The sequence below is a fragment of the Pan paniscus genome, chromosome 10, assembly GCF_029289425.2.
Source record: "Pan paniscus chromosome 10, NHGRI_mPanPan1-v2.0_pri, whole genome shotgun sequence".
Taxonomy (NCBI): domain Eukaryota; kingdom Metazoa; phylum Chordata; class Mammalia; order Primates; family Hominidae; genus Pan; species Pan paniscus.
In genome coordinates, this window is record NC_073259.2 from 46,434,323 (window position 1) to 46,462,114 (window position 27,792).

Genomic DNA, 27,792 nt, shown 5'->3' on the forward strand with positions numbered 1-27,792 from the left:
GAGCATAGTTCATAGCCCCAGCTCCCCTGAGCCCTGCACAGCTCTGTCCCCTGAGATGGGGATGCTCTCCACTCATCACTGGCACAAGCCACCTGAGTAGCAGGCAGGTATGGTGGCTGGTGGCTGCAGCAAATTCTGACCTGGCAGTTGTCCTCAACCCCTTTCTCCCTTCCACAGACCTACAGGTCAGAAAGTACATGTCTTTCCAAAATGTGTCCTAGTACCCCAACCCACACTCAGTATTGAGCTCCTCCTACATCTGCCAGGCCATGGATCTATACTAAGTAAGTGTCCACCCAGGCCTGTCCAGTTGCTGCAGCCAATTCAGGCACCCTCCTCTCAGATTCTGGACTCTTCAAGACCTGAGCTGTAGCCTTCCTGCAACACAGTCTGCTGGCATCTGAGGGTGAAGGGGCTTGCAGGCCAGGGCACGGGTGACTGCCGTCCCTCCCAGTGATGATAAAACTGGATCATCCTGAGAAGCCGAGTCTGACTCAGCTGCACTTAGAAAGAGTCTTCTCTCCCATGCCTGGGGGCCTTCCTGGAGCGGGGGCCTTCCTGGAGCAGGTGCCTCGATGGGGTCAGGGGAGGATGCTGCTGGTGGTAGCTGGTAGAACACGGAGGAGCCTGGTGACTCCCAGAAGAAGATAGAAGGTTAAGCTCACAGTTTGGACCCACTTTTTGTGCTAGGAGGTGTGGGATTCTGGTTGTGCATGTGTGTGGACTGTGACCAGTGTGCACCCTGGACCAGGGAGCTGGATGCTTCAGGCTTCACCCTGACTCTGCCTGCCTTGCTCTTGGCCCTTGGAGAGCACCTGGATCTTGGTTTTCTCAATGGAGTGAGTTGTAGGCAGCTAGAGCTGTTTTGGACTGCTGAATGGAGGGCTGTACTGGCTTTCCTGGCACTTAGGCGATCCTAGCTAGCAGAGGGGTACAGACAGCGTGCCTTTTTAGGGGGCCATGACAACAGGATATTTTAAGCTTACTTGACCACCCAGAAAAGTGCCCTGTCCACCAGAGTATAAGGCAGCATAGGCGGATCCCATAGGTGGGCAGTGTGCTGGGGCAGGGGGGCCTCCATCTCTCAGCAGCCCTGGGCAAGGCAAGCGCCTTCCTCTCCCTGGGCCTCACTTTCCCCATTTAGAAACAGGAATTTGGATGAGAAGTGTTTGAGGATCTATGAATTTGGCAACTCAGGGTGTCAAAAGGGGAAGGGGTGTAGGCCCCTTTAAGCATCTTCCCCATGGTGGCTTCCAGCCGTGACTGCTCATGGGAGGGATAGTGAGCTGCAAGCACTGTTTTATTGGAGGGGTTCTCAGAGCTCCCTACCCCTGAGTGTTGCTCCCTGCTACCTGCTTGAGTGCATGACTGCTTGCCTTCTACTCTTTGAGTTCTAGTTGTCAGTAGAAGGCCCCTGTTATGTAGATACATAAGTTGGGAAGATTCTAATGGCCCAATTGTAGATTCTAATTAATATTTCTAATGGTCACTTTTAAAAGAATAGAAAAAGAAGAGCCTCGAGGCAATGGCATTAGGGGAATTTTAATGGCATGATCAGGTGGCAAGGTCCAGAGATGATTACTTAGGGTGGGAGAATGTTACAGGGGTCCTGGGACACAGGGCATCCAGGGTGGGAATCAGAGGGAGAGGTAGGTGGCCAGTTTCACCCTCTCAGCGTTGCTGGGGCTGAGCCCTGCAGGAGCAACCTGTGTGCTGGAAGGAGAGCCTGCACATGCAGGCTGGACTCTGGTGGCCCATGGAGAAGGTCAGCAATCTCTGTTTCTCTTCTCCGGTTCTTGACTTTGCACAAGGCAGCTGTGGATTATCTCATCAAATAGAGCACAAGGCTCAGGAGGCTGAGCCATGGAGTTGCTGCTCTTAGCTTAGCCCCATTGCAGCTTTTAGCTTCCCCCAGAGCAAAGCACTGTTCCTAAGGCTGCAGGCCACAGCCCCAGAAAACAAGTGGTTCCTTTTGGCACCAAACCAGGTGAGTTAGACAGTGCGACTCATCAAAGGGCCATCCCCAAGACTTGAAAATACCAAGGGTGCACGTTTTTTAAATGAAAATATTATCTTTGGAATTATAAAATAAATATTACATTATAGAGACTGTAGATTAGAGGAGCTGCCACCTTCTCACTATTGTCATTTTCAGAACTTTTTTTTTTTTTTTGAGACGGAGTCTTGCTCTGTCGCCCAGGCCGGAGTGCAGTGGCGCGATCTCAGCTCACTGAAAGCTCCACCTCCCGGGTTCACGCCATTCTCCTGCCTCAGTCTCCTGAGTAGCTGGGACTACAGGCGCCTGCCACCACGCCCGGCTAGTTTTTTGTATTTTTAGTAGATGGGGTTTCACCATGTTAGCCAGGATGGTCTCAATCTCCTGACCTCGTGATCTGCCTGCCTTGGCCTCCCAAAGTGCTGGGATTACAGGCGTGAGCCACTGCGCCCAGCCCAGAACACTTTTATTTTTATTTTTTTTATTTTTATTTCTTGGAGACGGAGTCCTGTTCTGTTGCCCAGGCTGGAGTGCTGTGGTGAGATCTTGGCTTACTGCAATCTCCACCTCCCTGGTTCCAGCGATTCTCCTGTCTTAGCCTCCCAAGTAGCTGGGATTACAGATGTGCATCACCACGCCCAGCTACTTTTTGTATTTTTAGTAGAGATGGGTTTTCACCATGTTGGCCAGGCGGGTCTTGAACTCCTGACCTCAGGTGATCTGCCTGCCTCGGCCTCCCAAAGTGCTGGGATTACAGGCGTGAGCCACCGGGCCCAGCCACAGAACATTGTTAACATTCATTTTTCAGGCTTTTCCTAACCATCCTATCTAAATTACGCCCTTCGTGGCCCTATTCTTTTTTTTTTAACAACAAACATCTGGCCTTATTTGTTAGGCACTGTTCTAAAACCTTTGCAAGGATTAACTTATTCAATCCTCACCATAGCCCTCTAAGGTACTCTTACTTGTTCTATTTTAGATCTACGGGGGAAATTGAGGCACAGAGGGGTCAGGGAACTTGCCCAGGGTTGTACAGCTGGTGGGTGGCAGAGCTGGGATTCAAACCCAGGCAGCTTGGCTTTAGAATCAACAGTCTGAGCCTCATGTCCTCCTGCCCAGATCTGGCTGTAGACGCTCTTTATTTATGTCTTTCTTTCTCTCCAGCTGCTGAGCTGCTCACCCTTTATCCACTTTGCTTATCACAGTGTCTGGCACACAGTGGCATTCAAGTGCTATTTGTCAGGTGAATGAAGGAATGAATGAGAAAGGGGGAATTTCCCATAACCCAACTACCTTAGCACAATAATTATGGTAATTTAGACAGATTGTAGATTTCAAATCATGGGTCAGGAACCGCTCCTGCCAGTCCTGTTGTCCTGTCATCATCTTTGAGGCCAGAACAGCCCAGCTGTGCCAACATACCTGGGGCGAGAGGCAGCCCATGTTCCTCACGCCAGCGGTCAGCTGCGGGTTGGCCTCGGGCCTGTCTCTCTCTTGATCTCGCCCTTACTCACTCCCTCGCTGTCTCTCTGAACCTCCTTATCGCTGTCTGCCTGTCTTGCCCACTTCTCCTTGTTCTCATTGTGCCTCTAGACCCTCTTTAAAGCCAGTGGAGTTTGAGGACATGCAATAGTAATTTTATAATCATTACTGGGCAGTGTAAAACAAACATTAGCACAGCTGGCAAAGAGTGTAGGCAGATGGTTCCTTTGGGATCCTAAAAAAGCAGGATACAGCTGAGATCTCTGTGACACTGTGGATTCAGAAACTGCTGGAACTGTCCAGTCCCTGTGGTGGCTGCCCCTTGTAGGGGTGGTGCCAAGGGTGGCTTGGGGGTTTAGGTCCTCCTAAATTTCCATTAGGCCCCAACAAATACACAGTATAGCTAAAAAAAAAACAAAAACCCAGTGTATTTGTTATGAAAATGCAACTTTGAGATGAGTCTCTAGACCCCACGTGCCCCCTTTGGATAAACTCTGGTGCTTCACAGCTGCTGGAGACCCATTTGCTGTCCTCTGCTTTGCTAACCATCTTCACTGAGTCTTTAATAACAAGTGGGGCTGGAAGACTGACCAGTGCCCTGATTCATTTACATATTGATTCATTGCAGGTCTCAGGCACAGGTTGATAATTATTTAACTGTTTAGATTCTAACACACATTGGTTGGCAATACAAAGGGCCCATGAGGCAGGGTCCCCTTCTCAAAGAACTTCAGAGGAAAAGTTAAATGGCAGTGCAGGGGTTAACTGATACCATGTTGGCAGCAACAGATGGTCAGAGATGACTGTGCTGTGTCAAAGGCACACAGGACAAATATGCACAACCAAGCTCCTAGGCAGGAGAGATCCTGTGGGCTGAAGAGAGGTCAGGCTTTGTGGAAGAGTGAATTTGCCCTGGGGCTGGAGGATGAGTAGGAGCTGGACAGCTGAGCAGGGAGGGTGGGGGAGGGTGTTCCAGGCTGAGGACCAGCATGGGGTGTGGCTGGCAGAACTAGAAGTGCAGCATGGGACTATGTGATGAGTGGGCCTAGTTGGGAGGTCTGACGGATATGCTCAGCCCAGGCATTGAGTGTGATGCTGATGTCAGGGCTGCCCACAAACTTAAACAAAAGCCTGGGAACACAAACGTGGTATACACCATACTAACCAATGTGGGAAAGAAATCACACATGGAGCCGCTTCTAAGACACATTCAATAAGAGCAGATGTGGGTGACCATCCTGCGCTTCTATCCTGTGGGCCAGGGCAGCACTCCCAGGAGAACCAGCATCTTCATGTGCCAGGGTCCCCTTGGGAGGTGAGTCTGGGCCTCTCCTGTGATGGGCCAGCTGCAGGGTCCTTCCACACTCAGGTCCTCTGCTGAAATGACGTGGCCTTGGTTTTGCAGGAGAACGAGGATGGTAGAATAGGCTGGCCTGGGCAGGTGTCCCTTTTAGTAGTCCTCTGGGTCAGTCTCTCTCAAGGCCTGTTGATCCTGACAGACCCCAGACACCTGTGGTAGCCCAGAGATGAATGAGGCCTACTTCAAACAATGCCCTAATGCTGAGGCTTATCTGGCTTCTGTCCCACCAGAAACCAATCAGTTCCAGGAAGAGTTTTCCAGCCCAGCCTGAACCCTGCCAGTCCAATAGCAGCATAGCCCCTGACGTGTAGTGAGCACTCGATAAATATTTGGCTGATGGAATTCCCACCCTCTATGTCTCTCACAGCTGAGTGCCTCCCAAATCCTTGCCCAAGCAGCCTCACCCTCTTCCCCACTCTCCAGACCACCACAGAGGACACAACTGCACCATCTCTGTCGCTATTTTCATCATTGAGACACCATCCACCATGCATCTCCCTCCACTCTCTCCCTACCCCAGCTCTCCAGGACCCAGCCTACCACGATTCCCAACTTGCTGGCTGGTCCCACTGTGGCTTCTTGGGAAGTCTGCAAGGATGGAAAGCCCATGTGAGTACCTAATGGCGGGGGGTACTCAGAAAGAGGAGCCGCAGAGTTCTTGGTCCACAACAGGCTAGCAGGGAAGAGAAAGCTGCCTGAAATCTATCTTAATGTATCTCTCTCTCTCTCTGTGTGTGTGTGTGTGTGTATACACACATATATGGACATCTAAGTTTATGAGGCATCTTTGCATGAATATGTATTGATATATTTTCACTTATTGGCTTAATGGATTTTTTCTGCCTTTGTCAGCATGTCTTCGGTTATAAAATCTGGGGTTTGGGAATCCGATCTGCGAAGAGGGCGTATGAGCAGCCGTGGGAGGGCATATCCCAATTCCCCACCCCTCAACCCTCAGCACCAGAGGCACTGAAGGAGAGGCAGGACAAGCACTTAGGGTTGTTTAGGGAGTTGTGACATCCTATGAGAAGTGGAACTAGATGGCAGTTGAGGTCCCTTTAATTCCAGTGAATTTAAATCTAGACTGCTTTGTATAGTAACCAGACATGATTAAGTGGTCGTTCAAAGTGTGATGTTGTGGGGCAATGGAGCAACGGTGCTTATGAGAATGACCCCTGGTCAGATGGATCTGGGTTGAGGCACAGCTGCATAACTTAATGATTGTGTGCTTCTGGGCACGTCTCCTAACCTTTCCGTGCCTCAGTTTCTTCATCTGTAAAATGAGGACAGCAATAGTACCTCTTAAGGTTGTAGTGAGAATCAATGAGATAACACATATGATAACACACGTGGTAAGTGCTCAGTCAATGTTGCTGGTGGTTGTTAAGGCTGTTATTCTTGTTGAAGGATGCAGTTTTAAACACTTGGGTACTCAGATGAACCATTTGGCTCTATGGAGTCATCCTTAACTGTCTTCCCCAGCTCCAATCCTTGCTCCTGACCTAAAATTCCATTAATGGGGGGAGAGCTCCTGCCCTCAAAACACCATCCCATGGCCAGTTCAGCTGGACACTAGGAGAACCTAGCCAGGCTGTACTCCACTCTGACAGCTTTGGCTTCAGCTAGGGTCCACCCAGCTGGACACTTGGAAGGGACAGACCATTCATTCCCAAATTCTGAGGCATCATTGCTTCCCAGGCCAGCCAGTGACACCTTCCTTTGTCCCCTAAACAACAGGAGTCAGAGACACGTTTATGTGGTGCCAACCCAGGGAGGATGAGGATTCTGAGGGGCAGTGACTCTTCAGCCTGCTTTTGGGTTGTGTAAATGAAACCTATGCAAATGAAGCAGCCATTTCTGCTCTTACTCATTCTAACCAGCTTCCCTCTGGGAGAGAAGGGCTAGGCTCACTCTTTAGTTGTGCTTCCGGGCTGGATGCAGTGGCTCACACCTGTAATCCCAGCACTTTGGGAGGCCAAGGTGGGCAGATCACCTGAGGTCAAGAGTTTGAGATCAGGTTGGCCAACATGGTCTCTACTAAAAATACAAAAATTAGCTAGGTGTGGTGGTGCATGCCTATAATCCCAGCTACTCGGGAGGCTGAGGCATGAGAATTGCTTGAGCCGGGGAGATGGAGGTTGCAGTGAGCCGAGATCACACTGCTGCACTCCGGCCTGGGCGACAGAGAGAGAGATTCCATCTCAAAATATATACATACATTGCACTTCCTGTGTGAGCCCCTTGCAAAGTTTGCTTGCCCTAGGCTTGTCCTTCTCTCTACCCCTGAGTCCCTGTGTTTGGACTCCTCTCTACACAGCAACAGGCTGGGGGATTCTCTTTAACCCACCAGCAACTGTTCAACCTGGCGCATGGGCAGGAAAACTCGAGATTAAAGTCTGAGAACCTGGAAGGGATTGTCAGATCCAACCCCATCATTTCAGATGAGAAAGCTGAAGACCAGCGAGAGGAAGAAACTTTTCCTGTTAAAGCACACTGGATGAAGACGTGCTCCACTCCCAACCTCCAGAAAAAAATCACTGATAGAGTGGCCTCCACTGTTCACCAATTTTGCCTTTTTATATGATAGTTTTCTTTCCTGAGAGGGTTGAGAATCCCCATGCAGTGCTCTTTCTGGCAAGGGCATCATACTTAGCAGATTTTACCTTTATTATCGGGGAAAACTGGACAGTCACGGGGAGCTGCTCCCCTTCTTTTGGACTTGGAAACAAAAGAACCTCACTGGGGAGGAGTTCCTGAGGAGAGGAGTGTAAGTGGGGGTGAAGGGAGTGAAACCCTGGGCTCCCAGGGGAAGAAGAGTGGGCCTTCGGTTGCCTTTAAGAGGCCTCTTGCCCCTCCCCTGCCTCATAAGGAATCTGAAACGTTTAAACCCCAGAGGCTGACTCAGTAAGAGTCATTTGCATAATATTTTAGAGTGATTTAGCCATGCGCTCTACATGTGGCTGATTTAGCTATGCTGGGCTTGGTGGTCATAAGAATAGCACTGGTTCTGACCGACACATCCTCTATCTCTCTGTCCAATGACCCCAACCCTTGCTTGGGCACTTACTGTTTGTCAAATTTGGACTAATCACCTTACTGTGTGCCAGTGTCATGCTAAGCTCCAGGAATTTGAAGATGAATCCAACCTGTGGCCCCTTGGAAAGTCAGGTCTGAGACTTGGAAGTAGGTGTCTGTTTGGTGGGGATCACCCAAAGATCAGCCCATGGGTGTCCCTAATTTGGACAAAGAACCCTCCAAACTGGACCCATCTTGGTGTGCCTGCCTGCATGACCTATTTTTTAAGCTGCAAACAGCTAGCATTACCTGTTCTCAACATCTGGCATTACCTACCTTCTTAGTCACCTTCCCTCAGGCTTCAAACAGCTGTAGGGCCCCACCTCCTATCCATCTAGGGTCCCTCCCTCCCCTTTTTCTTCCTGAAAGGATCTGGAGACACCAGCTCCACAAGTCCTGGTGTCTTTAAAAGGATCAGCTTGAGGAATAAGGCTCGTCTGAGAGCTGTGACATTCATCTGACTCTAGTGAAAGTCCAACAGCCACTCCCTTTTTGGCCTCCAACTGGGCACCATGAGGGCCTGCATCTCCCTGGTATTGGCCGTGCTGTGTGGCCTGGCCTGGGCTGGTAAGTCACTATCTGGCGGGCATGGGATTGCTGGTGGGGCGGGATCTTGCCTAAAGAAGCAGAGAGTTGGAGAACTTGGTAGAGGGCAGGGCCGTGGGACAAGGGAGGGTGAGCTCTGTCCTAAACCCGCAGAGCACTTTTGGGTTGTCCTTGTCTGAGGGTGCAGGCGTTGGTCCCGGAATGGACTGGACTATGTGGAGAGAGTTGCAGGGCTGATGGTCTGATTTCATGGAAGTCCCTTCTTGACACCTTGGAGGATCAGCCCCAAATATCCCTTAGTCCAGCCTGACTTTTGATCTCCCCAAGATTTTGTTGTCTGGGGCCACTGTAAGGTATAAAGCTAGGGCTGGTGTCCATGGGGTCTGAGTGGCCTGGCTGCCCTTGGTCACTCCTTCCACTGCCTGGTGACAGGTGAGGTTGTTTAGGGTGTGATGTTACTTTGGGTAGAGCCTTAGGAGGTGGGCAGGCTTAGGAGGAAACTGAAAGGACCTTTGACCAGGAGGTGGGCCTCGTCCTATCTGGGGCTGTACAGAGGTCAGAGGAATGGATCTCTGTTGCAGTGTTAGGAGAACTGAAGAATACAGAAGGGACCTGGCCCACAGTTATGAGAGGTCCAGGGGATGGGACTGGCAGAGGAACAGGACCATGTTCCTGTTTAGTAACTGTGCAAAATGCTGGTGCTGATGGGTTAATTGGTAGCTAGTGGGTGGGTGGGAAGGAGTGCCAAGGGAGGGGCTGAGCTGAGGAGTGTGGGGAGAATCCTCCTCTGCCCACAGGAGAAAGAATCCTTCCACTGGGTTGCTCCTGTGTAGGACTGTGGAAAGGATTAAATGAAATAATGTATGAGAAGCACCTGGTGCAAAGTGAGATCTCAGTGAATTGGAAATTCGCTATGATTATGACTATAAATTTTCTTGGGAGAAACTTCCACTTGGGGTCATTTCCAACTGGGTTGTGGAAAGGAGACCCTTATGGGATTTCTAAATGGAAAACCCCTGGAAGAGGAAGTTGTGCCTCCCAACCATGGATGAGATAGTGCATCTTACCAGAAACCAGCTCTGCCTGGGCCCTAGTGGGTGGAGAGGCAGTGGGAGAGCATGAGGGTGGGCCTGGGAGCCACCAGCCTCAGCCCTGTTGGTTGGGAGGAAGGTGGAACTTGGGGGCTTAATGTGTAGGGGTGGCCAGCGGGCTTGGCATATTCCAGCCTTAGGGAAGGAGAGCAACTCTGGATATTTGGTCCCTGGGGGGACATCCCTGAGGGCAGAGGTAGCAGTGGCTTTAGAAGTGCAGGTGGAGCTCTTGCTGCTAGGTCGGAGGGCAGTATCTGCTTTGGCTGTGGGATTGATGGGGAAGTGAGGTCAAGTGTATGAGGCTTCCTAAGGTGGCAGGGAAGAGGCTCTGCACTTGTTGATACTATCCCAACATCTCAGAACTGAGAGGCAAGAATATGAATCACATGGGGAATCACTGACAGCCTCAGGTCCTCCTTTATGAGCTGGATGTCTGTGGAGAACCTTGGTTGATTTTTTTGGTTGTGAATGGAGGCAGGAAGCTAGTCCAAGGGGTGAGGCTTCTTGGTTGACTAGGTCTCCATGGAAACAGCATCTGGGGCCTTCTAAAGGTACAGATGTGTAGGATGTCCCAGTCATCAGAGGGGCTGAGCACCAGTGTACAGGGACACTGTGTCCACCCAGGCTTGGGACCAAGCTTCCTTGATGGCCAGTATGGATAGGGAGTGGCTGTTCTGGCATATTGAAGTCTTAGAAAGTGCAGAGAAATTGAGCATTTCATGGGGGAATGGAGGGAGAATCTGAACCCGAGAGAGGAAAGGCTCAGATGAAGAAAGGCAGAGAGTCAGAGAGGTGAGGCAGAGGAACAAGAGGCACAGGTTACTACAGCAGTGATTCAGGCACCTGGCTTGGGGAGCAAGGCTTACTCAGAGTGTTGGTGTTAATGGTGCAGTGTGGGGATGCTGGAGTGAGTTGTTAGGGTGACTAGTTACTCATCAGAGTGTCCCCAGAATGTCACAGCAAAGTGCCTATGAGGAAAAGTTCCTCCCACCCCTGCACTCCACTGTCAAATCCCAAGGTCACCTTGAAGCAGACTAAGTGCACAGAGAAATGTGAGAAAGTGCTGGCATGGGGCTCTTGCTGGAGACAAAGTTCTTGAGCAGAGATGAAAAAGCCCACTCAGCTTGGGCCGGCGGGGGTGCTCTCCTGCACGTCCAGCTGACTGCTCGCTTGCAACCCTTCTCAACTGGTGCCAGCTGCTGGAATGAAGTGAATTCTTTCCCTGGACTCTGCTGATTTGGCCCATTAAAAACATTGCCCTGATTTGCCTGAATTCTCTCCCTTTGGATTCTGGGTGTACTGCCAGGCTGACTGAGCAGGGAGCTGATGGGCTGAAAATTTCTCCTTAAGATCTTTGCATTCAGGCTCCAAGGGAGCATCATTTAACATTCAAGAGGAGTTCCTGCCGGCTTGAAGGAACAAGTGGCCTTGGGCCTGGTCTCTTTTAGGGACTGGAAACCTGCCTTCCTGCCCACCTTGGAGGCCTGACAATGTGAAGTTGTCTGAGGACCCGGGTTAACCTTGACCCAATGCCTCTCTGATGTAAAGAATACAGACCTGTAGTGATGAAGTCAGCCAGGAAACCAGCAACACAGATGTGCTGACAACCCAGCCCAAGGGATGGCCCTGTTGAAACCCTGGGAGAGTGTCAGCTAGATTAAGTGTGTCGATGGGGCCACAACACAGGGAAGACTGCTCCAGCCAGTCTGAACACTTGTCACTTGGAAGATGGGCATGAAATATTGCCACCGTTTATTCACCTAACAAATACTTCTATGGTACTACTATGTGTCACTTGCTGTCCTAAGTGCTTTACATATATTAACTCATTTAATTCTTATAAATATTCTATGAGATATGCTCCATTATCATCCCACTTTTACAGATACGAAAACCAACGCACAGAAGTTCAAATAACTTGCCCAAGATCACATAGCTAGAAAGCAGTAGAACCAGAATTCCAGCCTCAAGCAGTTTGGCGCCAGAGTCTAGGTTCTTAACCTCTCTGCTATGCTGTCCCTCATTAGACAAAGTATCAACCTTAACCCCAGAATCCAATACTAGGGACTGGTAACCAAACCCAACCTCTAATATTTAAGCTCTAACCCACTCCAGGCTTAAATTAAGATACTACACCTGTATTGAATCATAACCAGAACCAAGCCCCCAAACAAAACAGGGATTATTCATCTTTTTCTCATCCTGACACATTCCTCAACCCCAAATGTCATCTTAAGTCTATTCCTATTCCTTACCCAAATATCAATACAAAATTGTTAATTTGTCAACTAATTTAACTCAAGCCCAAATCCTAACTGTAGTTCTTAACCTAACTAACCCCAACCCTGGTCCAAATTAGGTTTCAGTTTCCTCACTGATACAAATTCTGATGCTGATGGTAACTCTGACTCTGATCTTGACATTCTCTGTAACCCACAGTATGACCTCTGAACCCAGCGTTCGTGAAATCCAAACCTCAGGAACCTCAAATCGAACAAAGACTCTGTTATCACCCTTAAAGCCCAGAGTGGATAGTGGGTTTCCACTGTTCCTTCAAAATGTCTTGTCTTATGTCCCTTGCGACCAAAAGCTTGCTTCTGCAAACCATTTGGCTGCAGTGGGGGATGTGGTCTGTGGTTACATAATAGAATGCTATGCCAGAGCCCAATTCTCACCCGCACCCGCCTCATTCCCCACCCTGAGCATAAATTCATCTGAATGTACTCCAAAGACGGGAAAGAACAGAAAGATGTGACACAGGGGGAAGGAGCGTGCAGAGAAGACCAGAAGGGGAGACAAGAGCAAAGAAGCAAATAACATAACAGGGATGGAATAAGAGCCAGGGGAGGGTCAGGGGCAGGGGACATCCCTGGGGCAGCATGACATGACAGGTGAAGGGGGCCTGTGGGCTACACCCAGTTCACAGACCTCTTTCTTTGGTGTGCTTAAAGTGTTACAAGGTTGGAAAATTTCACATAAAAATGAAGATTTATCTTGAAAAAAAAAGGGAAGGCTCTGGCAACACTGAGCACACATCCCAACATGGCCACAATCGGCTAGAGCTGAGCATCAGCTGCAAATTTCAGATGGAGCATTGCTCTCAAGTTTGTCACGGTCTCCATTTCTTCCTACTGCCTCATACCCTGCTTCTTTACTTGCTTATGTTATGGGCCTAACCCAAATAGGGATTTGGGTTTGTGATCCTGGTCTCTTTGATGAGCCTTGAAATATTTGGTGGGTGTTGGGTGGTGGGGAGGAGGCTTATGTTGTGCATGGGAGGCTGTGGATGTACTTCTCCTTTGCAGAGAGTAATGCCCTTCCCTGCCAGGTACACTCCTGCCCTGGTCTGTGAACCCTCCTGCAGGAGGCACCCTGGGGAGAACAGGGTCTCCATAGAGCTGAGTTGGTGACCTTTACTGCCCATAGGAAAAATAGAATCCTGTGCATCTCGATGTAATGAGAAATTTAACCGGGACGCTGCCTGCCAGTGTGACCGCCGGTGTCTCTGGCATGGGAACTGCTGTGAAGACTATGAACATCTGTGTACTGGTGAGCCTCCTTGTGAGACGAAGGCATGTCCAGCCTGTCTAAGGGGCCACTGGCCTGGGTGTCCAGCAGGCCAGAGCAGCGTTCAGGACTCACAGGGGCTCTAAGGGTCTGGACAGAAAGCACTGAGGGACAGAGGCAGGGTCAGGAATTTGGCCACCACTTTTCTCAGGTTTTCTAGGATGCCCCCAACTTAAAATACAGTAGATGTCATTTACCTAGAATTTCTGTCTGAAATACCAGTTTTAACAATATCTTGAAAGTTTAAGTACTACATTCTAAAAAAGGGTAAAATGATAAAAATAATATTTTAGTATGTATGACATTATTAATTGTTATTCAACACTTTAAATCACAAAAATGTAAAAATGGTAGCAAACTCTCACAACTTGTGTACTGCCAGAAGACTGCATGGTGTCACAGTGACGGACACGATTCATACCACTCTTCCTCTAGTGAAGGGACCACGTGGTGCAACATCTCCATACCATCATTTCCAGCCTACCAGTTAGAACAGGACATGCACCACCTTTAACTGCATAGTTTTAAATGAATACTTGAAAAAAATCTTGTATGAATAATCAACTTGTTTAGGTGCTTCCAATGTTGTCAACTCCCAGATTAATGATCTTCTGCTTTGTGACACAAAGCCTTGATGTCAAGCCATGCACTCTGACTCCCAGTTTTGAAAACATGGTCACTGAAGCCACGTTAGGTAATGGCCATCAATTTCACTGCATAATCGTTGCACAGGTTGTGCGTTGCACAGGTTGTGCGTTGCACAGGTTGTGCGTTGTACAAGGGAACCTAGTTAAGCAGCAAGCTGGACCAAAATCCAGTCTGTATCCTTCTCATCAGGTTTTGTGCCCTGCTGAAGAGTTGTGTCTGCTGAGAGAAACGAGTGCGTTTTCTGAATTTGCCCAAAGGTGGTAGCCAGTCAAGCATCCACAGAGCTGCTTCCACTCGTATGGAAGCTTTTTTTCAATTTATACAAAAACACCATATGTATTAGTCCATTTTCATACTGCTATGAAGAAATACCCGAGACTGGGTAATTTGTAAAGAAAAAGAGGTTTAATAGACTCACCGTTCCACATGGCTGGGGAGGCCGCACAATCATGGTGGAAGGCAAAGGAGGCGCAAAGACACATCTTACATGGTGGCAGGCAAAGTGCGGGGGAACTGCACTTTATAAAACCGTAAGATATCGTGAGACTTATTCACTATCACGAGAACAGCACAGGAAAAACCCGTCCCCATGATTCAGTTACCTCTCACCAGGTCCCTCCCATGACACATGGGAATTATGTGAGCTACCATTCAAGATGAGATTTGAGGGGGGACACAGCCAAACCATATCACCATATAAGCATATGTATTATACATTAGCACCACATATATATTAGCACACACACATACACCTCCTTCCCCAGGCAGGGAGACCCAGGCCGAGATCAGCCGGAATCAGAGCCTATGCCTTTTCTGCTGTCCTTGTGTCCCCACTTTTTCTTACCATTCAGAAAACACAGGAAGGCTTGTTCACCTTGGACCATCAGGCTGGCATTCAAGATAAAGGCAATACCCAGCGTAGCAGCCATTTCATCTTCAAGTTTCTGATTTGCAACTCAGAACCCCTTTCCTATAGAAAAACATATTGGAAATGATGGTTAGGATTCCAGCTCAGCACACAAAATTCTGTTTAGCATAAAATGTGGCTGAATTCAGAACTCCATGGATTGCCAGCACTTAGAACACAACCTGACACATAGTAAGTGATCAGAAGATGTTTGTTGACTGAAGAATAACCTAACTGGTAGTTCTGATGGTAATAACTTTCCAGCAAACTCACTAGTAGATTCTGAATCACTTTGTAACAGTACTGTTTGTTGGGTGTGTGGAGGGGGTGCTGGTGGGGGGATTATTCCACTGTGTAATGAGAGAGGAACTCAGAGTCCCCAGGAACATTTCTCCCCCCTGCATCACCCCCAACCTCAAATCCACCCTTCTCCACCCAGAGCTGAGCTACAGTCACTCAGCTTGCAGGTGAAGGGAAAGGGGCAGCAATAGGAATGTGCTTTTCTGAACATGCCTTTTCCCTAGACACAGTCTTTGTGGCCATTTCCAAGTGGGGCAAAGAAAGAAGGGAAGTTGGAATCTCAGGAAACAGCTCTTATTCCTTGAGGCCCTGAGAATTTACCCTGAGCTCTGATGAGAAGTTTTTCTAGGTACAGGATGTTCCTAAGTGAGGGCTTTGTCATTAGGACAGCATCAAGCCTCTATCCATCTGTCAACTTTTGTTAAATCAGAGTTTTCATCACCAAAGTCAGAGTTTTCAATCCAGATGTGTCACCTGGGGAAATTATTTTCCTTTTTTATAAGTTTTCTATAATGTGTCTTCCATTGGAAACATCTTCCATTTTCTGTTTTCATCATCATTATTTGGTGCCTGTCCATTGGACCCCAGCCCCTGTTCAGAATTTGCTTCCAGTGCCCTTGCTTGTCCCCTGAGGCTGGGGAAACAGAGAACCAGAAACCAAGCAGCAGGGGAATTCTCAGGTTGTTGGTGACTTTATTTTTCTATCTACCTGCAGAGGACCACAAAGAGTCAGAGCCATTGCCACAGCTGGAGGAAGAGACAGAAGAGGCCCTCGCCAGCAGTGAGCCTGCCTCCCCAAAGGGGGGCCCTCAAGATAAAGCAGGAGGGACATGAGGGTGACAAGCAGGGGCGGCCATGGCAGTGGCACCAGGCCCAGGCCTCAGCCAGATGAGAGAGGCTTGTTGGATTCTGGGAACCTGGGCAGGAAGAAGCCTGGGGGAGCTCAGCCAGCCTGGGGGGCCATGGGAGGAGGGTAGCTAGGAAAGAGAGCCTGAGGCCTGCAGAGGGAAGTGGAAGAGATTTTATTTTTAGAATGAGAAGATTAGAAAAACAGCAGGCCAGAAAGTAAGGTTCGGCATCAGAAAGGACTTCCTGACTCTGAAGGGTGTGCACGAATTAGGTTTGTTTGTTTTCCTTCCCTGGAGATCTTTACTGGGCAGAGTGAAGACAGCCAGGCTAGGGAGCGACAGCCTGTGGGGCGTTCAGAGCGACCTCTAGAGGTCAGCCCGGGACACACCACCCCTCTCTTCTCAGACTTGTACTCGGCACCCACCTCCTGCCAGGGCCGCTGCTACGAAGCCTTTGACAAGCACCACCAATGTCACTGCAATGCCCGCTGCCAAGAGTTTGGGAACTGCTGCAAGGATTTTGAGAGCCTGTGTAGTGACCACGGTTAGTCTTCTGCTCCCTTAGCTGAGCTGCAGAGACAGAAGGACTTTAGAGCAGGTTCTCAACATGTGGTCCCTGGACCAGCAACTTCAGCAATGTCTGAGAACTTGTTAGAAACACAAACTCTGGGGCTTCACTCCGGGCCTACTTAATTAGAAACTCTAGGGATGGGACTCACTGTCCTGTACTACCAGGGCCTCCAGGTGGTTCTGATGCATGCTCAAGCATGAGACCCCTTCTAGGGGGAAGGGGCGGGGGACATTCTGTGGGCAATGCCGTGTGGTGATTTTACACGTCCTTTAGGCTCTGGGCCCCTGTCCACCACTAGGGTGTCCAACTGTGGCCCCCCTCCCTCCTTGCTGGCTTCTTGAAGGTGCCCAGGAGGGGATGTACACAGATAATTTCCTGCCCGCCCCCCTTTCCCTCTGGCTCTGAGGCCACCCCTCTTCCAATTCCTCCCAGAGGGCTTCTCCCACAGCAGTGATGCCATAACAAAAGAGGAGATTCAGAGCATCTCTGAGAAGATCTACAGGGCAGACACCAACAAAGCCCAGAAGGAAGACATCGTTCTCAATAGCCAAAACTGCATCTCCCCGTCAGAGACCAGAAACCAAGTGGATCGCTGCCCAAAGCCGTGAGTTCCCACAATTCCTCTTTCTACCCCCTAAATCTTGCCCCTATCCTTGCTTCTTTTGATGCCTCGACTTTTTATCCTCAAGTCAGGCACGATCAAAGGGAGAGCAGGAAAAAAATAGGTCTCCAGAGACAAAGCCATCTTGAGGGACTGTGGATATCCAGTTGGGAGGGTTTCTGTGATTGGCCAGGCTGAGGATAGAACAGCTCTTCCAAAACATGAGGTGGAAGAAAAGTGACCTGATGTGTGACTTTCAAGAGTACCCGAAGTGCCCCCTCGGCTCCTGAACCCAGCCCTCGCCTGTCTGCCCCTGGCCTGTCTAGAAGTCTCTGGAGGGGTCGCTGCCCCGTGTTTGGGGCTCTCAGTGGGGCTCCCCTCTGCCTCCCCCAGACTCTTCACTTATGTCAATGAGAAGCTGTTCTCCAAGCCCACCTATGCAGCCTTCATCAACCTCCTCAACAACTACCAGCGGGCAACAGGCCATGGGGAGCACTTCAGTGCCCAGGAGCTGGCCGAGCAGGACGCCTTCCTCAGAGAGATCATGAAGACAGCAGTCATGAAGGAGCTCTACAGCTTCCTCCATCACCAGAGTGAGTGAGCACCCCCAGGCCCCAGAGCGCATGAGTCTGTCTGAGCGAAGCCAGGTGGGCGGGGGAGGGGAAGGTTAGGAGGGCAGGTGAGGAGGCGGTGGGGACTCTGTGGAGGTCAGTGTACATCTGGGAGGGATGAGGGATGAGGCCAGGGGGAAGCCAAGGAGAGGTTAGGAACCCAACCAGGAGCTGGCACATCCTCTGGCTGGCTGGCTTGGATATCACCCCACCTTTGACTTCATGTTAACTGCCTCATGCACGCCCACCCTCTGCTACAGTCTCAGGGTTCTCTGCCAGGTGTGAGCCTCCCCTCACATCCCACCCCCACCCAGAGCACGTCTCAGCCACCTCCGCGATCCTGGAGTTAGCACCATGTTTCAGACAGGTAGAGTCGCTGACTCTACTCCCTCCTCCTGCACTAAAGTCCAGGAATCGGGTTGGCTGAGTCCACCTTTTGGCTGGGGAAACAACATCAGAAAATCAACAAAGGTTCAGAGCGGGAAGTCCTATCGGGAAGAGTTGTGGTTGGAAAGCCTCCAGGTAGAGATACATTTGAGTCAGACCAAAAAAGATTTTGGCCGCAGGACTTCTTGGCATGGAGTTGTGTTTGTTACTGTCCTGCAGATTCCTTTCCCAACTCCAGGCAGCTGGGCTTTGTCTCAGGGGTGGCTCTGTCCGGGTCTTCCCTCGTTGTCCCTGAGAGTGCCTTGGCTCAGAGCTGCTGCCTCCCTTAAGAGTTGGTGACACTGTTTTTAGGTAAAGTGACAGCGACACAAGAGTGACTCTATGAAGAAGTTGCAATCCTGTGCTGCCCCCTGGCGTTCTCTTCGTAGTAAATACACAAGAGAATCTTGGAGGTCTAGACTGAGCAAGGGCTTTTCAAATGAGAGAAACGGAGGCTAGACAGGCTAGACTTATCTGAGGCCACAAATGAGTTGGAAGCAGAGCTGGGGCTGGAACTCAGGGTTCCGATGCCAAGGCCAGGCTGTCCCGTTACTAACTCTCTCCTCACCTCTCTCCTTGTCCAAATCCCACTTATCCTTAAAGTTCTATGATAATTCATATCCCACCGCATTTGTGAAGGCTGCACCTGCCCCAGCTCACTCTGGCTTTCGGCACCTCTGCAGAGTTTGGAGTGTGGTCCACAATAGCCTTGGGCCAGAGAGACTTGGTTTAAATCTTGGCTCTGCCACTTGCTAGTGACTTGACCCTGGGCAATTTATTTGACCTCTCTGGGACTTCCCTTTGAAATGGGGTTTTTGAGGATGACTGCTTATAAAGCACCCAGTAGAAAGCCTGGCACTCAGTCCTTGCTCAGTAAGGGGAACTATTCAGTGTGTGAAACCATTCTCTGTTATTTCATGTAGTCTTGTTTTCCAAATGTGTTTTAAGTCCTTGAAAGGAAGGAATATGTCTGGTATCTCTTTTGTATTCACCATATAAAATTGTGGGCAGTAAACAGTCAATCTTTGATGGTTCCCTCATTGAAATCTCCAGCCCTGAACTTTCCCAAGGGCCTTCTCAACATCTCCACTTAGCTATCTAACTGATATTCACACAGAACTTAGTGTAGAAATAATTTTTGGTTCCCATCAAAAATACCCGCTCCTCTCTGGGTCTTCCCCATTTCATAAATGGCGGGCATAACCCATCCGGTTGCTCAGGCCAAAAGCCTAGTAGTTAGATGTAATTGTTCTCTTTACCTCAAAGTTCCCTACTCCCATCTCCTCCATCAGTAATGTAATGTCCATCACTCCCACTTCAAAATATGTCCTGGGCCTACTGCTTCTCTCTCCTCCTCCGGAGTTAACACCACCATCTAAGCCCCATCAACTTCTTACGTAGACAAAGCATGAGCCTCAAGACTGGTCTCTCTGCTTCCACTCATACCACCCCATTGCCTTTTTAACATACACAGCCAGGGTGATCTTTTAAAAGGTCCTATCATACAATTCCCCTGCTTAAAATCCTTCAGTGGCTCTGCACTACCAAGAAGCTATAGAGTTGTTAAAGAGATTGGTCTCTGGAGCTAGACTGAGTGGACTCAAGTGCTGTCTCTACCTTTCATTAACTGTGATCTTGCATGAGTTTTATACTTTGTCCGTCTCAGTTTCTTCATTTCTAAGTTGGGGATAATTAGTACCAAGCTTGTATGAAGATTCAACGTGAGGATTCAGTGTTACATTGAAAGCACTTAAAATGGCAGGCACTAGGTGGACAGAAAGCAATTAGTAAATCTAAAACATTTTTTGTTTTATTTCTATTTGCCTGAGACCTGACCTTCTTGCCATGGCTTGAAGGATCTGACCCTTGGCTGCTTCTCAAACCTCCTCTCCTACCACTCTCCCCTCCTGCTCCAGCCTCACTGACTTCTTTTAGTTCTTTGAGTAGCAAACTCAAGTCTGCCTGGAGCCTTTGCTCTTGCAGTTCCCTCTACATGGAGGAATCTTCCCCACAGATCTTTGTGTAGCGAGTTCCTTATCCTTCAGCTCTCTGATCAGTGCTACCTTCTCACAGAGGCCTTTCTGATGTTCCTTTCTAGAAGACACCCCCCCCCAACTTATGTGCCAGCCCTTTCCCGTCATTACGGGCTACTCTGCTTCATAGCACTGATCTGAAATCATATTTCTTATTGTTTACTTATTATTTGACTCCTCCAGTGGAATGTAATATAGATAGAGACCGTGTCCTTGCTATTCCCAGCTGAATCCTCAGCCTTTAGATCTGGATCTGGCACAAAATAGGCATCCCATAGATAATCATTGAATTAACAGCCGAACACATTTGTTGATTGAACCCACATGTTTCTTGACGTGTGGGAGCAAGTAGCTCTTCAGGTCTCTGTTTAGCGCTCCCAGGACCTGGCCCTGCCTCCCCTCTCCAAAACCCTTTGTGTTCCTCTGCAGATCGCTATGGCTCAGAGCAAGAGTTTGTCGATGACTTGAAGAACATGTGGTTTGGGCTCTATTCAAGAGGCAATGAAGAGGGGGACTCGAGTGGCTTTGAACATGTCTTCTCAGGTGGGAGCATTTTTCTTGGAAAGAAAGAGTTGGAGGGATGAAGAGGAATGGCTTTGCTCAGGAGCAGGGCAGCCCTGGGTGTGGATTAATCAGCAGTCCAGCCAGCTAGTAGGGAGGGACCCATGCACTCTCCCCTGCCCATATGGCCGGGGGGCGGGGGGGTGTCTGAGGAGCCATTCTGAGAAACAGTCTTTTCTGGAGTACCTAAGGGGGAAAGAAGACCAGATGCTGGGGCTCCCAAGGGGGTACATCTAGGACAAGACATGTGTCTGGGAGCAAGTTTGCCTACCTCTGAACAGTCCTTTGCTTCCAGGGCCTGGCCAGCTGCTTCCCAAGAGGGCCATGGTCTGTTCCCCCCTGTTCTACCCCATAAAACTCCCACCAAGCCTGGCTTGCTGCTGGAGTAATGGCTGAGAGAGGTCATCAGGATCACCAGAAGGAAGGATTCTCCCAAGGGCTTGAGCCAGAAGGGGGGCCTTCCTGAGGTGAGAGATAGGACTGTGAGAGACTCTGGGGACTCACAGCAAGGGGTCAAGCAGCTAGAAGTCAGAGACTGGAGAAGGGGGAAGCCTTGGCATGGGGTGGAGAAAGGGGATTGGAGGGGAGGGTGGGGAAGGAGCCCAGATTATCCATCTTGGACTCTTTATTATAGGTGAGGTAAAAAAAGGCAAGGTTACTGGCTTCCATAACTGGATCCGCTTCTACCTGGAGGAGAAGGAGGGTCTGGTTGACTATTACAGTCACATCTACGATGGGCCTGTGAGTACACGGACTAGAAAAGCCTTGTCAGTGCCCAGATATCCTGCTCTCACTCTGTGTTCCAAACTGTCGACTTGCCTCTCAGCCTGACTCTCAGGGGGCAGCCCCAGGTGATTGTGACTATCACGTCCTCACCTGCTGGACAGCCACTTTAGCCAGCCAGGACACTGGAATTCCCTTCCAAACAGTGAAGGCTCTAGAACTGCAGGGGACAGGAGGCAGGAGGCACCATATCGGGGTGGGAGCCTGGGGCCTGGGGAGGATTCTCAGAGGGAAGAACAAAGATATGTAATTACTCCCTGCCTCAGTTTCCTTAGAACGTGGCTGAAAGTTTCAGCCTGGCTAGTTTGAGCTAAACTTCATACACTTTATAAGACAGAAACCTTTGCTGCCCGGTACCAGGAAATAATTTGGGGGCAGTAAACGATCCTTCTCTTCCATGTGTGAGGGCCACTGGGAACAGTGATATCCTTGATATCCAGAGATGGATCCTATGGATAGTGATTTTGGCCTTTCTGGTAGATGTGCACTGGCAGCTCCAGGCAGAGGGTCCGGGTGGGCTCAGACACCTTAGCAAGGCAGACTGCCTCTTCTATTTAAAGAATCCAGTCTCCCTGGAAGGTTCACACAGGCCCCTAATGGACCCTCAACAAATACCGTCTGACTGTTGCCATTGGGCACCCGTTCTACTCCACTCTGTGGCACTCACCAGACCCCCTTTTCTGCCCTTCCCTCCACAGTGGGATTCTTACCCCGATGTGCTGGCAATGCAGTTCAACTGGGACGGCTACTATAAGGAAGTGGGCTCTGCTTTCATCGGCAGCAGCCCTGAGTTTGAGTTTGCACTCTACTCCCTGTGCTTCATCGCCAGGCCAGGCAAAGTGTAAGAATGGGGCCAGCCAGGCCTGGGGGGCAGACTGGGGCTGCAGGCTGTCCTCAGCCATCACAGAGTCAAGAGACCTGGACTCTGCCACAAAGAGGCTGAGAGGGCTTGGACAAATCTGTGCTTTGGGCCTCAGTTCTCTTGCTTGAACAATTAAGTTTTTGGATTGGTTTGGTGGCTGCCAAACTTCATCTTAGCAGCAAAATTATCTCCCCTCATTCCCCCAAAGTGAAATCTTACGCAGGACCTTAATATATGAAATAGAAATGGAGTTGTCCTAGAGCTCTCAGCCTCTTTATTTGTCCCCTGAGGCTACTTAGGGGAACCTGGAGCTCCAGAAAGTACCATTAGGAACCACTGGGCTTCAAGTTCTCTAACATTCGGACACGTTGAGTTCTTCCACTTCTGAAACCCTAAGCAAATGTTTAATTTCTAAGGATTTCACCTCCAGAATCTGGGATTTTGGAATATTGCTCTGGGAAAGATGAGGAACAGCATTCTTTAAGAAGACAAGAAATAAGGCAAAGATTTTGAAATGGCTCCTTGCACATGGGGAGCTGGAGGCAGCTGCTGAAGAAAGCAGTGCCAGCTCTGTCTTTAAGGCTGTTTAAGCAGAATGGAGCCCTTCTGCTTTGGTTGGGCTTGATCCTTCCAGCCCAGGGAGAGGCAGGGTGAAGTGGGGAGCCCCTCTGATTTCAGGCTCTTTCCCCACAGGTGCCAGTTAAGCCTGGGAGGATATCCCTTAGCCGTCCGGACATATATCTGGGACAAGTCCACCTATGGGAATGGCAAGAAGTACATCGCCACAGCCTACATAGTGTCTTCCACCTAATAGAACTTCGAGCCAGAAAGGGGCATGAGGGCTCTTGCGAGACTGAAGTGCTATCTTCTCTGGACTAGAGAGAAGAGGGAGAGGACTGGAAGGGATCACCAAATCTCAAAGCAATGAGAAGCATTCCTAAATCCCAAAGTGCCCACATGGGAAAGAGATAAAATGTACAAATTAGAAAAATGTGGATAAACAGTCAAACCTTTATCCTCTAGAATTTTGGCAATGTTGACTAAGAAACAGAGTCCAAGCAGAGAAGGTAGGAACCCTCCATAGCTCTCTGCCCTGATGTGTGGGGGAACTAGGAAGAAGTCCTTTGACCTCACCAGGCCTCATGCTTCCCTTTAATGTAAAGGGAAGGGGTTTGCCCACTTTCCTCTTTTTGGGGTTGGTGAGAGGGCAAACCCTGATATTTTTACTGTGAAGGTGTTTTCAGTTGTTCTTAGGAAGAACAGCTGATAGAAATTCAAGATTACTATAATGGCTGTTATTATACACAGCTCTGTAAACTACCACTCAGCTCTGTGTTGGGGTCCTCAAAGAAGTAAGGCCACAGTAATCAAGCAAGGGCCTTTGGTTTTTTCCAGAGTTAGATCCTCTCAGAACAGAGTCTGGGAGAACTCCAATGCTGAATGGAGAAGGGTAATAGGTTGGTGCAGTGAATGGGCTGGGGGTGGGGTGGCCTTCTCCAGGCCTGAGTGTTTTTGTGTCCAGCTCAGTATCTGCATCAAGAAGTTTCCCACTTGTGGATGTTTAGTGCAGCCACAGACTTGTATTTTGATCCCCAATTTTTTTTTTTTTGAAAGAGTTCTCCTCATAGGAGGATGATTCAGCATCAGAAGAAGAAGGAACCCATAGCTTGGTGTCATTAACATAATTATTTTAAGCCTTATCCAGCAGCCATAATTTGAATAACTCTACGAGACCAGAGAGACTGTAGTTCCCTATTTTAACCTCAATTATGCATTTGTCCCCCAACCCCACTGAGAACTAAATGCTGTACCACAGAGCCGGGTGTGAACTATGGTTTAGAAGGTTCAAGTTTCCAATTAAAGTCATTGAAGAAAACTTGAAATGAGCGTCTTCTTTGTATATGGCCTCCCTCCAATGTCTGTCTCCCTGCCTTTTCCCTAGAGCAGGGCTGGCAGTGATACTTTTGCTCTAGAGTCTTTTCAGAATGGCTTGAAGAATGTGGTATCTGGGTGAAGTCTCTGTTGACTCACTAAGTCTCTCTAGCCAAGAGGGGAAGAGAATTCTGTAATATGAAGAGTGGAAGGATCATTGCATACAGATAGTGAGGCGGCCGGCGGGGGTGGTGGTAAATGGAGATTGGTGGTCCCCATCCCCAATAACCAGTCCCCTTTATCAAATACACAGGAGTATAAGGACATTTCTGGATGTAGCTTCTGTGGTTGCAGAGGTTGACCACACTGGGAGAAGAGGAGATGCTAAAGAGATACAGAAAAAGACTTCTTATCTGTAAACAGATACTCAAGCCACAATGCTAGAAAACGGTCAGGTATGAAGAGATACCTCGGGCAAGTTTATAGCCTGCAGATAGATGAAACAGGGCCTTGTCCTGCCCTTTCCCAGAGATGTTCACAGTCAATAGGCAAGACAGTGAGTCAGTAGAGCACAGGGGTAACAGGTACAGGCTCTGAAGTCATGTTGCCCAGGTACCTAGCCAGGCTCTGTTGCTTACTGGCCATATGAGCAAATTTCTTAATTATTCAGATTGTTTCCTCACCAGTCAAATGGGGATAATATTACCATTGTTGTGAGAAAAGGAATGTGAAATAACATGCTAGTCTTTCTTATAGTAATTATTGTCTCACTTATTATACAGATTTAATTTTATACTGGGAGAGGCAATTTACTATCCCTGCTATCAGCCTTAACCTTCACCTACTGGTGCCCAGTACTTGTGCTCTTCATAGGCCTCTTCAGAGGTCTTCCAGGTAGTCCAGTAGGAGACAGAAAGACAGAAATGCAGGAGAGAGTACTGTATTCCAGGGTCTGGGCCTTAGATTTGCAGGAGAGAAAGGTAAGAACTAACATTTGTTAAGCTGTTACCATGTCCCAAGCTGTGCTAAGTAGTCCTTTTATATTCGTTTTCTCACTCTGGTGGGTATTTTTATCTTCACCACTTTAATTTTACCTAGACAACTGAGGCTCAGATTAAGCCACATTCTTAGTCAGTAGCAGAATCAGGATTGCAAAATTCAACCCTTTTCCTCATGTTGTAGTGAGCCTGGATTTCTAGTAGTATCTACTCACTTATTCATTCATTATTTTTTAAAGAATATTTATTAAGACCCCTGACAGAGGCTGCTGGTTACCCCTGAGTATCTGCTCTCCTCTTCTTCCTTATTCACTGAAGTCTCAGTTTTTAGGTACACAAATGACTGTCAAGAGTACAGACTCTTGACCTCCCTTGCAACCAGAAGTAGGCGTGTGTCTATGTCCTCACCAATGGCATGCAAAAGGAAGTATTCTTAATGGGCAGGGGGTACCGTTATTCCCACTCTTGCCCTTTTCTGCTGACTGGATTTCAGACAAGATCGTGGGAGCTTGAGCAGCCAGCTTGAACCATGAATGAAAGCCATATGCTGAAGATCACAGAGCAGCCAGGAAGGAGCCTGGGCCTCACACCGTAAGTGTCACACTAATCCTGGATTGCTTATATTCAGTTTTACATGAAAGAAAAATAATCTTTCATGTTTAAGCCACTCTTATTTTGGGCTTTCTGTCACATGCAACCAAACTTAACATAGTATCTCCATAACAGGAAGTCCCAAGGTTCATTTTCTTCCTAAAGTTACTTAGCTAATACTTCCTTTCTTAAGATTTACATTAACTGTCAGACTCTTTAACTATTTGAAAGAGCCCAATAATTGTTTTGGATATTAAAATTAATAGCATTTACAATCATTAATTGCAGCATTTTATTGTTGCAATAATAAACACTCCTGTTTATTTCCACTGACCATTACAATTGCAACACATAAAACACATAAAGAGGTTTGTCTCTTTGAAAGTAACTCTTGAGGTATTAATGAAAAAGTTCAATTGAGATGACTGGAGTAAATGAATAAAAGAGACTTAAAAGAAAGGCATTATTTACACATTTTGTTGAAATCCATTTAAAGATAACTGCCAATAGAAGTGGGGAGGTCTGCAAGGAATCTAGGAAAGAACTTAAGGTGGCCTAGGTCTGAGCTCACAGGAAAGAAGGCTGCCATTGCAGGCACAGGTTTTGTGGGACAGCAGGAGCCTCAGAATTAGGTGATGATGACCATCAAAACCATTTGATTAACTTTTCTCACTTTGACTCTATATTCACTAAGCTACTTCTGATTATTATATGGTTTGAGAGAGAAAAAGAGAGAGAGAAAAGCAGGGTCACCTAAGGGTCTATGAGGTTTTACTAGAGCAGCCAGCTAGCCCCCTTATCTCTCTTCTCAATCAACTCTGTCAGAATTAATAAAACAAATGTGGTTGCTTTTGTTAAAAACACCAGTAAATCAATATTTGCTTTTAAATACTTAATAAAAAAATTCTTAAAAGTCAGTTCTCTATCTCCCTAATACAACCAAACAATCATTTCATTAGTAAATATTTTGACGTACACTTAATGATTTGACTACTATGATTTTAAAATATAAAGATACCAATAATTAAGCAATGGGAAGGATGTGCTAATGATATGACCTTGTAAGACAGCACTCCAGCCTAGTTCTTCATTGATCAGCGCCTGGGTTAGTGGCTTCCAGCTTCAAATGCACAGCCGTATCCTATGCTTTAAAAAATTCTGATTGGCTTCACTCAAGACTAGTTACATCAGAATCTCTGGGATAGGACACAGAAATCAGTATACACACACACACACACACACAAACACACACAAACACACACACACACACGTGTATATGTATATACTCCCTAAGTGATTCCAAAGCTCAGTCAAGACTGAGAACAACCGATCTGGATTTTGAGGATATTTGAGGTTACAGTCCTGTTTTAAATGGAAAGTTTCATTTGTTTGTGTTTGCTTCTGTGGACTTCTGCAATTATTTTTGTTTTGCTTTCGTTTAAGAGTTGTCATTGCAACGAAGACTCCCTCACACGGGAAGCAGAAGCAAAAAGTGTTAGAAGTTTCGTTCTTTTTTCTCTGTAAGCCAGAGCATATCTAAAGACAGATTGTAACACTGGCACATGTCAAAGAAAGACTCAGAGATAGATTCACTTAGAAAAGGGGTTTACTTGCAAAAGATGCGAGGAGTTAGACGGAAGGACTAGTTTGCCAACCAGTACTTAAAGGGAAAAAAAAAATCCCCTAAAATTACCAGGATTACCGGTTGACAGTAGTCTGTTCATGGTGGAAAAACAGCAACTTTCTCACATGGTTATTATACTCACAAAGGTCAGACAAATTAATGTCACAAAGGTCAGAGATTAGCAAGGTAAATATTAGGGATTAAACTGTTTAAGGGAGTCCAGGGAAATATTCAAGGTTTTATTGTTTTGGAGATCAGAAAATCAGGATGATCCTGCAGTTTTTGGGTTATCTCCTTTTAAGCTTAGTCATATTGGAAGCAGGCAGAAGGCTCAGATATTGCTTTTACATACCCTCAAGCCACCAAGCTGGTTCCATCCTGAGAAGGAAGTCACGAAGCTGACTTCTGCGCGCGCTCAAGCCCAGGCTAAAGGGGGCGG

General features: G+C 48.1%; 1 protein-coding gene across 2 annotated transcripts; it reads left to right on the forward strand.

Annotated features, from left to right (window-relative positions):
• Window positions 1-7,826: 7,826 nt before the first annotated feature.
• On the forward strand, window positions 7,827-27,673 carry ENDOU (endonuclease, poly(U) specific). 2 transcript variants are annotated; one of them, XM_003825775.6, is made up of 10 exons: window positions 7,827-8,480; window positions 12,977-13,099; window positions 15,688-15,753; window positions 16,227-16,364; window positions 16,824-16,995; window positions 17,386-17,585; window positions 20,492-20,605; window positions 21,258-21,364; window positions 22,105-22,247; window positions 22,962-27,673. In XM_003825775.6, the coding sequence occupies exons 1-10, from the start codon at window positions 8,426-8,428 to the stop codon at window positions 23,077-23,079; spliced, it is 1,236 nt and encodes a 411-aa protein (XP_003825823.2). In that variant the 5' UTR covers window positions 7,827-8,425; the 3' UTR covers window positions 23,080-27,673. The 2 variants fall into 2 exon arrangements, with proteins under 2 accessions (XP_003825823.2, XP_054951695.1); XM_055095720.2 differs by lacking the exon at window positions 12,977-13,099 and having other exon boundaries at window positions 7,832-8,480; window positions 22,962-27,672.
• The last annotated feature ends 119 nt before the right edge of the window (window positions 27,674-27,792 follow it).